We start from the raw sequence: 18,399 nt of genomic DNA on the forward strand, positions 1-18,399 counted from the left end.
CAAAATGACGCAACCTCAAAGGGTTGTTCCCCAGTAACCTGTGAGTGCTCTGTAGGCACCCAAACTCAGTTTATTGTTCAGAAAACATCATTTCTGTTTTTACTGAAATATACAATTGTTTTATTGGATTTCAAGACAATCGGGGTCTGTGCTTCATTTAATCCATTAAATGCAATATGATATCTGATCGAGACTTCTAGCCGCTGCTTCCCTACCTGAGAATTATCCCCAGGCTTCAGACTAGTTCTAACAGTAGCACTGCGCATCGGAAGGTGGCATTGTTCAGCTCCACATGACATCATTGCTGCTGCCTGCGCTGAAAATGGCGTTTTGTGATGCCTATGTAGGTGCCCCTCAGGCACGGCGACGTCCGTTCTTTATTTTCCGCACCAGGCAGCGCTGATCCGGGAAGATCTACCCTTCAGTCATTTTTTGACTAGGGATGTTTTATGTTTTGTAGACTTTATTATTGAGGATATCCTCCCAGTGTGGCAGGAATACGTCATCTAGGAAGGCCCGCTTTAAGCCATGCAGCGCTTGTCACCGGCAGATGTTGGTGATGGGCCCGCACCTTATATCCCTTTGATGCCTCAAGCAGGCCCATGTCCCGACGACCTGTCCCGACTGCCGCACCATACACCCAAAGGGTGTGGGAGCGATCCATCAAGCTTCTGGCAGCTCGATGTGCAACGTAACGATGATCGGGGTGCCGGTTGAGAGGAAGGTTCTGGGAACGGGGGAGCCATTCGAATAAGTCCAAAACGTAAGAAGTAGTCAAATCATGCTTCACATGCTACTCATCTGTCGGCCAATGAGAAAAGGGAGTGTCGCCACTCAAGGCCTGGCTCCACAGTTGAGTCCACGCCTGGGTCGGCTCCATGCCTCCCCGAGATTCCGGCAGCCAGAGAGACCCCAGCCCAGCTGTGAGAATTTTATACATCCATGCACCTCATATTTGAGCGGCCCGTTCCCGCCAGTGCCACTTCGGGCCCTGCATCTATGGAAGGGGACCTGTGGTAAATGAAGATGTAGGGTATCCTGTATTATTGGTGATAACAGAATGCTTTATTCTTTAGAGTGAGAGTCTCCGGTTACAGGTAGAAGATGGCAAGAAGGTATCAGGAAAGCCCCACCAGGAGCAGCATCCTTGCTGCTCTGCCCATACACTCTAACTGACATTCCTTCAACCAGCCACACATCAACATTCTAATTCCATCACTCTGGCTGAGCAGCAGGGGACATAAACTGAGGACAGAATACATGGCATAGGAATGAAGATACAAAATGTCACTTCTGGATCCCCGCCGGCGGTGTGGCCAGTCAGGCCCCAAGGATTCACTGATGGATCCGGACCGGCACCGATCGTGCCACCTCAACTGTCCCCGGTGCCAGTCCCAAGGCTGACACTGCAGGTGCCGCTATCCGAATCCCTGACATGAAGCCAGAGGGGAGTTGTCCAACACAAACTGGCACCATGCCATCCAGGCCGAAGCTGGAGCCCTACCCTGATGGGCTGGGACTCGAGGAGGAATGGGAGGGGTTGCTTGACACTGAAGAATGCCAGCCTAATGAACACCCTATCGACTAGTGTGAGGATCTGGATGAAGCCATTGGACTGGACACCTCTCCAGATTCTGGTATGCTTTCTCCCCCTTGCATGGCTACGGAGGAGGGAGCTTCATGTTCGAGGCATGTGGGCTGCTAAATTCATATCTGTAGCATAGATCGCCGCCTAGTGTTGGGTCCGGATGATTGCACATTGTTGTCCTGGAAGAGTCTTCGAAGTATCACGAGATAGGTGGCTCCTCCCCTGGACTACAGTGCGCATGGGCATCGACTCCATCCCCAGATTGTTTTTTTCCGCCATTGGGTTCGGATGTGATTTCGACGTCTCCTGTTCGGAATCGTTATAGAACTTTTTCAAGGCCAAAAGGCCTTCTTTGCACCGTCGGTATTGTTCGCGTTCGGTCCCGTCTATCTTCCAGCTCGTGAAGTCGGATATCCGGGGGGTCGTGTGACTCTTCGGTGATCGGGGCCTAGTCGACGCAGCAAGACTTCAACGGCATGGAGGGGAGTCCATTCAAGAAATGTCCCGTGTGTGGATCCAAGTACCCACACATTGACGTCCATCCTGTGTGCAACAAGTGCCTGTCGCCGGACCATGACGAGGCCAACTGTATGGCCTGTTCCAGATTTTGATCGAAAAAAACGATCAAGCTTCGGCGCGTGGCGCGCCTTGAGGCCCAGCGATCGGCTCCAGCACCGGTGGACATCTTTGACGACCCCGCGGAAGACGAACAAGTGCGTCACCTGCAGATTTCCCCTACCCCGATGGAGGTCGAGTCCGAAGACGGAGCTGACGACCACAGTCCCGACATTGAAGAAATCGTCGAGAAGGTAGGGGACGACGACGAAGCATATGGGGCCATGGAAGATAGCTCGGAGGATAAGCTATGCCCCGTTCGTACTCTCACGAAGGCTCAGGTCACGGGATCGCCACGCGGCCTTACCCACGACCTTACACCTCGATCCACGGCCCCGCCTTCCGGCTCGGCTACGGACACCTCCGCGGAGCCGCCATTACAGAAAACGAAACCGAAACCCTCGGTACCGGTGAAAACAAAGATGGCCGACACGCCATCGAAACCGAAGACGTCCGCTCCGGTGCCGACGCCGTCGTCTTCGGGGGCCCCCAAACAGGCGCACGCTGCAGACCAGGCTAAGGTGCCGAAGGTGGTTGCGGAGCCAAGCTCGAAGAAGCCCATCGGGTCGGAGTCTACCAAGGCAGACAAGCCGACGCCCAAGAAGACAGCCGTTCCTGCATTGGAAAAGTCTGTCGCGCCAAAGACCAAGGGGCCTGTCGACGCGAACTCGGTGAAGGCCGCAGAGCCGAGGTCTGGGGCCGTGACCCCTAAAGGGAAACCGATCGATCCGAAGCCATCGGCATCGATGTCTACGGTGGTGGACAGTGTAACGGACGCACCGGTCACGAGTGCTCCTCGACCGGACAACCACAAGTCGGCCATGCTCGGGTCTTCCCCAGGGGGCGGACCACGGACATCAGTCGGATCGACGAAACCGTCAGCTTCCTTTACGAAGCAGGTCTTGGACTCCCTCAAGCGCCTTAAGGTCAAGGCTTCAGCATCGGAACAGAAGACTCCTTCCGCGCCGAAGCTACAAGACGCACCGAAGACCTCATCGGCACCACTCGTCTACACGTTGCCGCCTAAGGTGGCGCCGAAGGCCTTTGCACCGCGGTCGGTGCCCAAAGACACCGTGTCGACGTCCACTCCACCGGCTGGGTCCGTGGGTCCTCGACAACCTTTGGTTGAAGAACGGTCGGAGCATTTCATCGATGCCGACACCGACAAACTCACGCTCTACAAGAGGAAGATTACTTCGCAACCTTTGCAGTCCTTTACAATTCCTCTGAAACGTAAAAAGCCTGCAGCAGACACCCCCGTTCTGGTGGAACAGATTCTTCCACAGCATAGGCGGAGTGCCACACCTTCACCCACGTACTCAGATGGGGATGGAGGGGACCAAGATGAGGAATACAGCTTCCCTGCTCATACAGAGCCTGATGAGCAGCAGGAATCATGGATGGATACTGGTGATCAAGGGGACCAGCAGACGGTCCAGGATCCACAGGTCTTTCACGTGAAACAGTCCCCCACTGAGGACTCTGCGGCGTTTAATGCCTTAATCGAAAGGGCAGCTACAAACCATAAGGTGGAGATGCATGCTGACCCCGTGGAAGTGGACTTCCTTTTTGACACTTTCTCTACTGCTGAAAAAACTGTCAAGACTCTCCCCATGTTGAAAGGGGTCCTTAAGCATGCGGCAGACATTTTCAAGGAACCCACAAGATCCCGGGTGGTAAACCCACGCATCGAGAAGAAATACAGACCGGCACCTGGCGACCCCACCTACATACGGGGCCAGCTGCCTTTGGACTCTTTGGTGGTCTCTAATGCCCGCAAGAGGGCAAACTCCCAGACGACGGGTGAAGCTCCTCCCCCAGACAAAGAGTCAAAAGTGCTGGAGGCATCTGGGAAGAGGGTAGCAGCTCAGGCGGCCAACATATTGCGCATCTCAAACACACAAGCTCTGTTGGCCAGATACGATAGGGCACACTACGACACCCTAGAGCAGCTGTTACAACACCTCCCAGACCAGTTTAAAGAGGGAGCTGAAATGCTTATCCAGGAGGGGAAGCTCATCTCCAACGCTGCTATAAAGTGTGCGCTAGATGTTGCAGACACAGCAGCGAGAGCGATCAACACTAGTGTGATGTTGAGGCGTCAGGCATGGCTCCGCATCTCGGGGTTCAAGCCAGAGATACAAACTACTATCCTCAACCAACCCGTTAATCCAGATAGGTTGTTTGGCCCAGAGGTGGACACCACCCTGGAGAAGATCAAAAAGGATACCGAGACTGCCAAGTCCATGGGAGCTCTCCAGTCACAACAATTTAGAGGGAACACTTTTCGTCGCTCAGGCACTCGAGGTGTTAACAGAGGGCACATGTCGCAGCAGACGCCATTCAATAAAAGTGGCGCACAATCCTCCTACAGCAAGCAGGGCAGAGGTGGATACAGAGGAAACAGTGCCAAGGGTAGAGGCAGAGGCAACAACAGTTCCCGTACCTCTGCCGCCAACAAACAGTGACTCCCTGTCACTGCCCCCCGACCATCCAACACCTGTCGGGGGGGAGACTCCAACAGTTCCTGCCCGTCTGGAAGTCCATCACCACAGACAGGTGGGTCAGGAAACTTATCCAGTTCGGCTATTGTTTAGAACTGACATCCACCCCACCACCCATGCCCCCAAAACACCGTCCTATGTCAGCAGAGCACTTGCACTTATTGCAGCAGGAGGTTCTAGTGATGCTGCAAAAAGGCGCAATAGAGCTCGTGCCGGTGGAGGAGGAAGGCACAGGGGTTTATTCCCTGTACTTCTTAATCCCAAAGAAGGGCGGCTCGCTCAGACCGATTCTGGACCTCCGCCCCTTAAACCAGTACATTCTTTCGGAACACTTTCACATGTTGACACTGCAACAGGTTCTTCCCTTGTTACAACAGGGAGACTTCCTCGCAACCTTGGACCTCAAAGATGCTTACTTTCACATACCACTCCACCCCTCCCACAGAAAGTACCTCAGGTTCACCATCCAAACCAGGCATTACCAGTTCAAGGTGCTCCCCTTCGGAGTGACCACTGCTCCCAGAGTGTTCACAAAATGTCTGGCGACAGTGGCGGCACACCTTCGGAGACAGAGTATACATGTCTACCCTTATCTGGACGACTGGCTCGTGCACGCAAAGTCAGCCCAGCAGTGCGCCGCCGACATGACCCACACCATTCACCTCCTTCACAGTCTAGGATTTACACTGAACTACCCGAAGTCACACCTCCAGCCAGCCCATGTGCGGCAGTATTTAGGCGCGACTATCAATACTCTGGCTGCCACAGCTCAGCCAAACCCAGCGAGGATCGCCAACATCGAGTCGCTGATCCAAAAGTTCAGACCACAACACTCACTCCCAGCGAGAGTGTTCATGCAGTTGATAGGCATGATGGCCTCCTGCATCTTCATAGTCCCGCACGCGAGACTCCATATGCGTCCGCTCCAAGAATGCTTAGCGCATTAGTGGACTCAGGCTCAAGGACAACTAAACGACCTAGTGTTGGTGACTGGTCGGGCATACAACTCTCTGCATTGGTGGAATCCACACAACCTTTGCAAGGGCCGACCGTTCCAGGAGCCTGTGCCACAGATTACTCTAACAACGGACGCGTCTCTCCTAGGATGGGGGGCTCATGTGCTCCACTATACGGTGCAGGGACTATGGACAACGCAACAAAAGAAGATGCACATCAACTACTTGGAACTGATGGCAATCTTCATGGCACTCAAGTCCTTCAAAGTACATCTGTGCAACAAAGTCGTGTTGATCCGGACAGACAACATGACAGCCATGTACTACATTCAAAAGCAGGGAGGTACGCACTCTCCACAGTTGTCTCATCTGGCTCAGAGCATGTGGAAGTGGGCCATTCAGAGGAACATCTTCCTCATGGCGGAACACCTCCCGGGCACGGACAATCAGATGGCGGACCTGCTCAGCAGGTACAGCCACCAAATGCAGGAGTGGGTGATACATCCATCAGTACTCCACCCGTACTTCCAGCAGTGGGGTCATCCAGAGATAGACCTGTTTGCCACGGAGGGAAACGCAAAATGCCAAAGCTTTGCCGCCAGGTTCCCTCACCCACAGTCGCAGGGCAATGCGATATGGATGAACTGGTCAGGCAGATTTGCGTACGCTTTTCCCCCAGCGCCTCTCATTCCGCTGGTAGCAAGAAAGCTAAGGCAACACTCGATGACACTCATCCTAGTTGCTCCAACGTGGGCGCGACAACCGTGGTACACCACGTTCCTCGAACTCTCTGTGGTACCGCATCAAAGACTGCACCTCACACCCCGGCTCTTGACGCAGAACCGTGGAGACATTCACCACCCAGATCCGCAGCAGCTCAATCTGGCGATCTGGCTCCTGAGGTCTTAGAATTTGGCTACCTTGATTTGCCCCCTGAATGCATGGACATCATCCGGGAGGCAAGGAAGCCCACTACCAGAGCTTGCTATGCAGCAAAATGGAAGCGGTTTGTCATCTACTGTACCGAGCACGCTATTAACCCGCTCGATGCCTCCATTCCTAATATCATCTGCTATCTGTTGCATCTTTACAAATGCAATCTAGCATACGCTTCCATTAGGATACACTTATCCGCCATAGCGGCTTACCTCCAAAACAGGCAGCATCTCTCTGTCTTCAGGGTGCCTGCCATTAAAGCATTCCTGGAAGGGCTGAAGCGGGTCATCCCTCCCAGGACCCCGCCAGCTCCTGTGTGGAACCTCAATGTGGTGCTCACCAGATTGATGGGTCCCCCATTTGAACCTCTGCATTCATGTGAACTTCAGTTCCTCACATGGAAAGTGGCTTTTCTCATTGCCATAACGTCTCTACGACGTGTTAGTGAGCTACAGGCGCTCACCATCCAAGAGCCATTTATACAGATTCATTCAAACAGGGTGGTGCTGCGCACTAACCCCAAATTTCTCCCTAAGGTGGTGTCGCAGTTTCATGTCAATCAAACTATCGAACTGCCAGCATTCTTTCCCAACCCAGAAACGGTAGCAGAAAGGATGCTCCATACGCTTGATGTCAAAAGAGCGCTTATGTACTACATTGACAGGACACAACCCTTTAGAAAGACACAGCAACTCTTTGTTGCCTTCGCAGCTCAGCACAAAGGCAACCCCATTTCCAAAGCAGGAATAGCCAGGTGGATCGTTAAGTGTATTCAGATTTGCTATCAGAAGGCTAAGCGCACTTTAACGGTCCCCCCCAGGGCACACTCCACACGCAAGTTGGGGGCCTCCATGGCATTCCTAGGTAACATTCCTTTGGAAGACATTTGTAGGGCAGCCACATGGTCTACACCACATACGTTTACCAAACATTAATGTGTGGATGTGCATTCCAAACAGCAGGCAGCTGTAGGACAGGCTGTTCTTAAAACACTTTTTCAGACTTCTGCAGCTGGCACGGGCGGCCGCCGTTAATGGAGGGACTGCTATGTATTCTATGCTACAGATATGAATTTAGCAGCCCACATGCCTCGAACTGAATATGCTACTTACCAGTATGCATCTGTTCTTGGCATGTAGGGCTGCTAACATTCATATCGCCCGCCCTCCTCCCCGGTGCCCGAAGCGGCTGCAGACTTTATTCTTACACTTTATCTCTAGCATGGCCATCACTTTCACTGTTAAACTCCATCTTTGCCACAATGGCTAAAAACAATCTGGGGATGGAGTCGATGCCCATGCGCACTGTAGTCCAGGGGAGGAGCCACCTATCTCGTGATACTTCGAAGACTCTTCCAGGACAACAATGTGCAATCATCCGGACCCAACACTAGGCGGCGATCTATGCTACAGATATGAATGTTAGCAGCCCTACATGCCAAGAACAGATGCATACTGGTAAGTAGCATATTCATTCCAATGGTGGTGCAAAGGGCCTTCTGTGGCAGTCGTGGCTAACTTGTTAACTGAAGTGCTTCCCTGAGAGTGAGCCCATCAGAATCACTTCTCCCCTTTAACGAAGCACTTACAGACATCCTGCTTAGGACTTGGCCCAAGCCGAGCACAGGAACTCCTCTGAACAGGACTATTGTCTGCTGCCACAGCTCAGCTCAAGTGTACCCAAACTTCCTCACCCACCACACAATCCCGGCGAGCTTGGTGGTCCAAGCCTCCACCTCACAAGTAAACCCTGGTGCATTCCCTATGGCCCGCCGGACCGGGAATCCAAAAAGTCGGATCATTTTGGCAAGAAAATGTTTGCTTCCGCCATCTTGGCTTTGGAGTGGGTGAACACTGCATGTCGTTTGGGCCACTAATGCCATGCTCCGTGAGACATGGTTGCGCAGGTGCTGCCATCAGTTCCAGAGGAGGCCTTGGCTGTGCTCTCCTAGTCTGTTGCCAACGGGAGAGAAGCAGCTAAGTTCACCATTCGATGTGTACCAGATACCATTGATCCCTAGCCAGAACGGTGTAGTGGATGGTGGCTCTGAGACGCTACGCCTGGTTAAGGACTTCTGGTATTTCTGGGGATGTCTAGTCATTACTCATATGCATGCCCTTTAATGGCTCCCGTCTCTTCAGAGACAAGACAAATTCTGTGCTGGAACGCTTTAAGGACAGCAGGGCTACGGCCATATCCTTGGGCCTTTCCTTGGCTCCTTGTCACACTCAATCGGCCTTTCGCTCCTTTTGTGGCAACAGAAGTGACATTCAGCCTCGTCATTCCCTTTCTAGCCACTGCAACGTGCAACCTCACCAGCCTCTGCATAGCCGCACATACATCTCCTACCAGCCCTTGGGTCGGGTGGCCAGCCAGTGGGTCAGTCCACCAACCCTCCTACAGCCGCAGCTTCTAAACCTTACTAATCTGCCTGCTTACCATCATGGGCACCCAGTGGGCGGCAGGATTCACCATCACCTCTGCCACTGACAGGCCATAACATCAGACAGGTGGGTTTTGCAGATTGTCAGAAGGGGCTACTTACTCCCCTTCAAGACTATCCCTCCCTCTATACCACCTACTCAGGGCTCGACAAATCCTCTCGACGCTCGCATTTGCGAGGTAAATTTTATGAGGTCGAGCTATTTTTAGGTCCTACTCGCCCTTTCTGGCGAGTAGGAAAACATACTAACTTTTGTCCTCCGTCTTTGAAAACGGAGCAAATGTGACAAGATAACAAAATGTAAAGGCCTTTTTATTGCTCAGAAAGCAAATGAGCAATAAAGATGCCTTTAAATCTTGTTATCTTGTCACATTTGCTCCGCTTTCAGAGATGGTCAAGTAGGTTACTGTTAGGTGGAGGAGTTTTTTTTTAAGTACTAGTCCTGCAGGACTAGTACCATTTTTAGGATTTCTCGAGCCCTGCTACTTATGACAGGCTGACGGAGGACTACTTATTTCTTCACCGCCAAGAAGTGATGGTTCTTTTGGTCAAAGGAGCCATAAGAATTCCGATGTCAGAAGTGGGTCATAGATGTTATTCCCGCAACTTTCTGGTGCCCAAGAAAGACAGAGGGCTTCGTCCTATCTTTGACCTGTGCTCTCTCAACTTCTTTCTCAAAAAGGAGAAGGTCACAATGCTCTCACTTGCTCAAGTCCTGTCTACCCTGGAGACTGGATGATAGTATTGGACTTGCAGAACGCTTACTTTCACGTATCCATCCTGCCTGCACACAGATGTTACCTGCAGTTCACGGTTGGCCACAAGCACTTTCAGTTCACTGTACTCCCCTGTGGTCTTACCAGCACTCTCAGGTGTTCACCAAGGTGATGGTGGTGGTTGCAGATCCTTTGCAAGGATCAGATGTCCCAGTCTACCCCTATCGCAATGACTGGATGTTCCAAGCAAGCTCGCGCCACGCAGTCGACTCCAATCTTCAGACTACAGCGGACCTCCAGCCTCTATCCTGGATTTTGGTGATACTGACTCTGAGGCTGCTGGGCCTCATGGGCTCCCGCATCCTTCTTCTGACACATGCCCTCTGGCATATGTGCGCTCTGCAGTGGGACCTACCTCACCAAATCTGACAGTAGTCACAGATGCGCCACTCCTGGGCTGGGGCAGCCATCTGGGAGAGGTGGAAACCAGACAACTCTGGTCTCTGTCGGAACTCGGATGGCATTGAAAGACTTTCTACTCTCCATTAAGGGAAGGCTGTTGCAGGTGTTCACAGACAACACCACCGCCATGTGGTACTGCAACAAACAGGGCGGGGATTGTCGATCCTCTGTCAAGAGGCCCTGCGTCTCTGGACCTGGCTGGAACATCAGGACATTTCCCTGGTGGTTCAACACTTGGTGGATCTCTGAACTTCAGAGCGGGCAAACTCAGCCGAAGATGCCTAGCGGATCACAAATGATGCCTTCATCCAGAGGTGGTGTAAGGTCTCTTTCGGTAGTCGGTTTGCCACCCCCGAGAACACGCACTGTCAGCTCTTCTGCGCGCTGGAGTTTCCAAAACGTCTTTTTTGCTCAGCAACTTACTGCTTGTAGCCAGAACCCAGTTTTTTTTTTATCTCAAATTAGTTTGTTTTTATTCTGATTTTCTCTCACTTCAGCTTGGGTAGAATTAAAAGATTTATTGATGTTCAATTAATTTAAATCATTACAGCATGACGCTCATACGAATTAGGAGTTAAAAAGTGCTGTATCGATAAACTAACAAGGCAATACATGCATTCATTTACCATAATCACAGTATTAATGAAACTGCATAATAATACAATTCATGTACCCCTCAGAAACCATGTAAAAAATTTATAAATCATTAAGGGCCAAAGTGCTCCATGGAAAAAAAGTGCATCATGGTCTATTGTTCCAACCAACCGCTCCACGTGATTTAACTATTGGCCAGTCTAGGTCATTTTCATCATTACCCCTGAGTCATCATTGGTATTTATCATTAATCCATGCTGGTCCATCATATCTAATCCAAATGGGCCAATTACGCTTTGTACAGAATAAAAAGGGCTTTGTGTTCTATTGTGAGTGCAAATCTGCTCCAGTTACCTTACGGTTATAATTGGACTTTTTGAATAGCGGTTGCTTCTTTTATAAACTTTAAAAACCGGCCTCTTAACTGGCTGGAATCACCTTTTAGGCAATTTAGTACAGATGTCCTGGAAGTTCTCAAATATAGGGTCCAAAACATTGGGCGGAGCCATCTGCACCTTAGAGATTTTAAGCCTTCACATAAACCGTGCATGTGCATTTATTCCTACCACCCAGCGTTCCCCTCGGTCTCCCGAGGAATATGATATCTCACTTGCGTGGGTGGGCCAAGTGCCTGCGACAGGGAAGGGCCAAAATTGTTTAGCGATTGAGGGGATGTTAGTGTGTTGACACATGTGCTTTTTTTATACATTTTTAGGCTGACTCCTCTTTGAGCACCCAAACAAGTGAGGTATAATTATTATCGGAAACCAAGGAGAACACTGGCTGTTAGGAAATTTGTGCCAGCACAGTGATCCCGTACAGAAATGTGAGGAAAATGCTATTCTTTTTTTTAGCTAAATGTGAGAATTGCAGGGGAATCTGGGAAAGAAAACATTGGGGGATCCACGCAAGCCACACCTCCCTGGACTCTTACAGGTGTCTAGTTTTCAGAAATGTCTGGGTTTGGTAGGTTTCCCTAGATGGCCATCGAGCCTGGGACCAAAAAACTAGGTGTCTCCCTTGCAAAACCAGGTTGTTTTGTGATAGATCATTGTTATGCCTCCACAATATGTGTTGTGCCCTTCCCTGGCACAGGCACTTGGCCCACCCATACAAGTGAGGCACCATTCTTATCGGGAGACCTAGCAAAAAGCTTGGTGGTAGGAAATTTGTGTCAGGCCAGTGATCTTACAACTTTCCCATACAGAAATGGGAAGAAAATGTGATTTTTTTTTTCTAGCTAAATTTAAGGTTTGTAGAGGATTCTGGGTAAGAACATGTTAGGGGATCCACGCAAGCCTCACCTCCCTGGTCTTCCCCAGGTGTATAATTTTCAGAAATTCCCTAGATGGCCGCAAAGCCTGGGATCAAAAACGCAGGTTAATCCCTTGCAAAACTAGGTTGTTATGAGAATTTTAATATATCCAAAGTACATTTTGGGATGTTTTCTGTCCCGGGCGCTAGACCTACCCACACAAGTGATGTACCATTTTTATCGGGAGACTTGGGGGAATGCTGGGTGGCTGGAAATTTGTGGCACACCGCAGTATCCAGAACTTTCCATCACAGTAATTTGAGGAAAATGTGTTTTTTCTTTTTACAAAGTTTGAGGTTTGCAAGGGATTCTGGGTACCAGAACTTGGTGAGAGCCACACAACTCACCTCATCTTGGCTTCCCCAGGGTGTCTAGTTTTCAACAATGTACAGGTTCCCTAGGTGCCGGCTGAGCCAGGGCCCAAAAACCATAGCGAGGCACATCGCAAAAAAAGCAAAGGGATTAAAATATACTGTCTATTTAATATGTCCCGTATTCCTCTTCAGACATACTCTGGCTGTAACGTTATACTTTTTTTGCCTTTGCATGAGACCTTTATTACACTCAGGTTGTTACTCTCCAACGGGCCTTTAAGGGGCTCAAGGGAAATAATGCATAACTTGTAGATAAGAGTATGGGCATGGACAGCACCGTGGGAATGAGAACATCTGATCTCCTTTGGAATACGTGGGCAGGAGGAATGAGGAACCAGAGTTAATACCAGTGCATCATTTCAGCCATGGTTTCTGGTGCTCAGCAGTGGCACTTAATCGTTGACACCAGCGCTTATGACAGCTTATGGCTAATTTAGAGATGACCACAATTATCATTGGCGACAAAAGCAAAAGAACAAATGATTGACGGAATGCTGAACAATGCAAATATTCACCCCCAGTCTCAAAGATCTGGGTTTAATCGATTGTTCTTTTGCTCACCAAGCCACCCCAGTTTGGACCCAGCCATATGCATATCAGTCTTGACCCTGTACCTCATGGGAACAGTAAAGCCCAAACTGCCAAGCCAGGTCCTTCCTGGACCGGAAACCAGCATCCTGGGACAGGTTTCGGAGCATCACCCCTCATCAGCCAGGCTAGCTTGAATCCAGTGACGCAGTGATCACAGGACCCACGTCTGGGCATACCCTTCCCACTTAGGGACGGAATACTGAACAAATGCTATTTGGGCTGAACTGTTCCCATAGGGAGCAGGGTCACGACTGATTTGCATAAGGCTGGCTTCAAACTGCAATGGCATGGGGAGCAAAAAATTATGGATTTAGGCCCAGCTCTGTACTGGGGTGAATGTATGACATTGTTATGCATTCTGTCCAACAATTGTTCTTTTTGCATTCGTCACCCCGAGTGGGATGGGTATGCCCAGATGTGGGTCCCGTGTTCTCCATGCCACTGGAGTCAAGCTAGCCTAGGTGATGAGGGATGAAACCCTGAATCCTGTCCTAGGATGCTTGTTTCGAGTCCAAGGAGGACCTGGCTTGGCAGTTCGGGCTGGACTGTTCCCATAGGTTGCAGGGTCAAGACTGATTTGCATATGGCTGGGTTCAAACTGGAATGGCATGGAGAGCAAATCAAAAAACGATTGATTTAGACCTAGACCTAGATGTCTGTACTGGGGTGAATGTATGACATTGTTCTGCATTCTGTCCATCAATTGTTCTTTTTGAATTTGCTATCATTGGCAGCATGGCAGGGGCAATGTGTGGTGCTAGTTGCAGTGGCCTCCTAACAAGTGCCTTGGCACTTCATTTTGTTTACAAATTAATTACTGGTAATAAAGATAAGATGCTCATGCAATCTGTTTACACTAAGAGGGTATGAACACGCAGACGCGAAATGTGGTGGTGTAGGCATGAGACCAGGCTCCTGCAACAGGACAGTCTACCAGTAGGCGCCTCGAGACACTAAACAGTGCCAGTAGTCCGTGGAAGCAGCTTCTGGAGTGTTATATTAATAAAAGCCTGTGTAATAAATAATATTGTATTGTGAAAGTAATTCAATATACTGGGGTGATAAACTGTATGGAGGACACGTTGAAGACTAGTTTGACTATGCCTATCTACAAGAACTGAGAACACCATGGCCCTCATTACAGTAGTCCCTAGATTCCTCATGGAGATTTATTGCTTTGGAAATCCCAATATACTTGGATGTGGTAATTTCCAGGTAGAGGATTCGTGCACCATTACATCGTTGAATAATCGCAGGAATCGGGGTTCCTGCATGTTGTTCCTCAAGTCTGTGCCATTTGCCCCAGGATTTATTTCCTGGTGAATCGTGCAGTGAAAAATGTCTTTGCAAGGATTGTGATCCAGATTCCTGTAAGGAGGGTCTCTGTGCAGATCCTATTTGCCCAATACCTAGTTCTGTAAACTCAAGTAAAATGGACTGGTTGCTGCAAACTGATCAGCTTGTATCCACCTTGTGGGGAAGCTATCGAGTTTCCTTTGAGATGTTCTACACGTTTACAACGCACTGCGGTGAGCAGCATGCAAAGTGACCCTCCCCGGACACTTGGCGGTATCTTAGTCCTGCAGTATACAGGGAGTCGAGATCCCCTCTGTACATAGTGAAACTGCTTATTACATTCAGATATTCAAGTGCCGGTGCAGGCTACTATTCAGAAAAGGGGGTGGTGATGAACAGAGTGTCTGAATTAAGCAGACCACTCTTACCCAGTCCAAAGATCAGGGCTTGATCCATCACCGTTATTTAGCTCACTAGCCTACAGTTTAAATTAAAACCACTGCAGTGCTGAACTGGAATCAAAAAGTGAGCCACTGTAGTGACCTGATCTACTGACTGCAATAGACGTCCTGATTCCATTCTTCAGAATTGACTGTAGGAAACACTGATGTGTAGCCTAGCAAATGGAGTAGATAAAGCACATTAGTGACTGTATAAACTGGAACGTGTTTCTTACTCTGTTCTGTAAGAAAACAGTGAAGTTGAACGTGAAATTAAAGCAGAAATAAAGTTATGGTTAAGAATTTTCCAAAAACCATGGCAGTGGTATCGAACCGTAGTCTGCCATTGCGTGGTGTTCGCCAAGATTATGCTTACTAATGAGGTGGGTGTTTTTTTGTTTTCGTTTCAGGTGTCATTACTGCAAGTCTTCCTGCCACGTCTCGTCCCTACGCATACCCTATGCTTGTAAACTTCTGTTCCAAGAGCTTCAGTCCATGAACATCATACCTCGACTGAAGCTGTCTAGGTACAACGAATGATGACAGCCTTTCAGGATTATGGAGTGAAGAATTGGCGGGAGACCTGACTGAATTCGTATTTGGTTTATACTTGACAGCATTTCTCCTCATGGGAGCAATTCGTGAAAATGCGTCTGAGTTGTGACAACCTCCAGCAATTGTGGAAATAGTGCCACACATCCAGACTTTCAAAGGACATATTTTGAGTTTCGAAGCCACATAAAAAAAAAAATCTTAAAGGATTTAGAATACATGATCCTTTACCCTTTCTGACATTTGTTTATTAAAAGTATATTGTAGAAAATATACGCATATTATATATGTACAGAACGAGAGCCTGGAATCTAAAAAGAAATGTGCTGGTTCCTTTGTTCGCAGTCCTATGTAAGTATTCTGGGTGCAAGCAACTTTCAAATTTCACAAAAACACGTTTGTAACATTTGACATTTTGTGAAATGAAGGAAAGTACCTGCTTTTCTTTTGAAAGAGACACGTTTGGTGCTTATAACTGTATATAACTTTTGCTGTGGAGTAACTCTTGTAAAATAACTTATTTGTTGGAATGTGGCTCAAATTATAGTGCTGTATACAATGTCTTTCATCGCTTTGTTGCATTTCAGACATATGATCCTTACTTTGTGGTCTTTAAGTCTTCTTGCTACTGCTCCACTTCTTCATCTTAATCTTCTTTAGGAAGGCGTACCCACTTTCTGGATTGCAGAAGATGTAATCTTTCTTGTTATGGGCTAGTCTAGGATTTACCACTTGGAGCTGCTCTGCATTTACTCTTTTCTCCAGGATTTTTTTCTTCCCCTTAATCAGGTGCTCCCTTTTTTTTTTTTATTGTTTTTGGTGCAAGGTCCAGGAACATACAATTCTTTGACCTTCATATTGAAGTGAATTTTTGTAAGTAAGTGGTAAGCGGAAGGTTGTCGTCTGGCTCCGCCTGCAGAGCCTGTTGGGTCAACTCCGGCTTTTCCGGGAGCGGGAGCGACCACTGCCCAGCTTTGCAAGTTTTACAGAGCCTTGCATTCCATCTTCGGGCAGCCCAACTCTACCTGTGCGCCCTCAAGCCCGCATACTCGGTTAGGGGCTCTAGGCCTTTGATACCAGCAGGCCTGGATCCAGAACAGCGCTGGACGACCTCGTAACACCTCCTTCAGTGCCGAATCCAGTGACGACACCCCCGCCACCTCCAACGCTGGTTGAGTCCACAGCCGGCATCGACCCTGGCCTCCCCCTCGATGAGGACATGGAACCAGACCGATGTCATCCGATGTTTTGACCGGCACCCACCGGTACTTTTATACCCCTGTTCTCCCCTGATCTTTCCTACTGCCCTGAGTGGCTACCAGGAGAGGGTGAAGAGGAATGGGAGGGGTCTGTGGACCCTCTTGCAGACCGGTTAGAGGAACCGGCCTGGAGAGAGGAGTTGGGTGAAGCCAATGGTTTGAACACCTCCCCAGACCTTGGCATGCTTGCTACCGTGGCTATGGAGGAGGGTGCATCTTACGCAGTGGTGTAGCGTAGGGCGACCGAGGCCTTAAACCTCGAGCTTCTTACTGTGGCGGTCAGGACCAACCTCCTGTCCGAGGTGCTGTCCGAGGTGCTTCTGCGGGCAGCGGCCTCTTTGGAGCCCCTGCAGACGTTCAATGAAGCCCTCACGGACATCCTCTTGGGCACTTGGTCCAAGCCCAACACAGGGGCTCCTGTGGATAGTATGATTGCCTGACGCCACCGCCCGTGCGACCACATTTTACACTCTCACCATCCCACCCCTGAGAGCTTGGTAGTTCAAGCCTCGCCTTCCAAGAGCTCATTCCCTATCAAACCACCTGAAAGGGAATACAAGAAGCTTGACCACCTTGGGAAGAAGAAGTTTTCTTCCTCGAGCTTGGGACTGTGGTCGGTGAACACGGTATGTCTCTTGGGCTGTTACTCCCACACAATGTGGGACGCAGTTGCGTAGGTGCTACCACAGTGCCCGGAGGAGGCTCTCCCGTACGGTTGCCGAAGGGGGAGACGCAGCAAAGTACACCACCCGATGTGGGTTGGACACCCCCAACTCACTAGGCAGGCCGATTTCCACATCGGTAGCCCTTAGACGCTAAGCCTGGTTGAGGTCTACTGGCTTTTCGGGTGATGTCCAAGCTACGCTTTTGGACATGCCCTTTGATGGCCATCTCTTGTTTGGTGTCAAGGCAGACAACGCGCTTGAGTATTTTAAGGGCTCCAGGGCTACGGCCAGGTCCTTAGGCCTTGCATCCACCTCCCGCCCAGCACAGTGTACCTTTCGCCCCTTTTGTGGCTACGGAAGGGGTGCCCCACCACGTTCTGCCCAGAGCCACAGGCCTGCGGAAGCTCTCCCTCCTCTGCGCGGCCAGGAATGTGGGACCCACCGTCGTGGGTCAGGGGGGCAGCGGGCGGGCCAGCCCACCAGCGCCCCCTCTGCAGCAGCCTCCAAGCCCTCCTAGTCTGACCTTTCAGGGCCACCTTTTGCCAGTGGGCGGCAGGATTCACCATCACCTCCCCCACTGGCTCAACATCACATCAGACAGGTGGGTTTTGCAGATAGTCCGAAGGGGCTACCCCCTCCCCTTCGAGACTACCCCTTCATCCATGCCAACTCAGACCCATCGCATGTCGGAGGATCACTTGCCCCTTCTCTAACAGGCAGTTATGACTCTCTTGGCCAAGGGAGCCATCAAACTCATTCCTGTCCCAGAAGTAGGTCGTGGTTGTTATTCCCACTACTTTCTGGTACCCAAGAAGGACAAGGGCCTGCGTCTTATCTTGGATCTCAGGAACATCAACCGCTTCCTCCGGAAGGAGAAGTTCAAAATGCTGACCCTGGCTCAGGTCCTGTCTGCTCTTGACCCTGGGGACTGGATGGTAGCGTTGGACTTGCAGGATGCTTATTTTCACATTCCCGTCCTGCCGGCCCATCTGCATTACCCACGGTTCACCGTAGGCCGCAAGCACATTCAGTTTACCGTGCTCCCCTTCGGCCTTACCAGCACCCCGCGGGTGTTCACAAAAGTGATGGCGGT

At 50.1% G+C, this 18,399-nt stretch overlaps 1 protein-coding gene across 1 annotated transcript in view; it reads left to right on the top strand.

The window, feature by feature from the left end:
* The window catches only part of POLR3B (RNA polymerase III subunit B), a 943,591-nt gene extending 927,650 nt beyond the window's left edge, over window positions 1-15,941 (top strand). Inside the window, exon 28 of the mRNA XM_078673925.1 lies at window positions 15,241-15,941. Within this exon, the coding sequence (XP_078530051.1) occupies window positions 15,241-15,370 (130 nt within the window). The 3' untranslated portion in view covers window positions 15,371-15,941. The remainder of the gene's footprint in view (window positions 1-15,240) is intronic.
* Window positions 15,942-18,399: the final 2,458 nt, after the last annotated feature.

This window comes from Lissotriton helveticus, chromosome 1_1, assembly GCF_964261635.1.
Source record: "Lissotriton helveticus chromosome 1_1, aLisHel1.1, whole genome shotgun sequence".
NCBI lineage: Eukaryota > Metazoa > Chordata > Amphibia > Caudata > Salamandridae > Lissotriton > Lissotriton helveticus.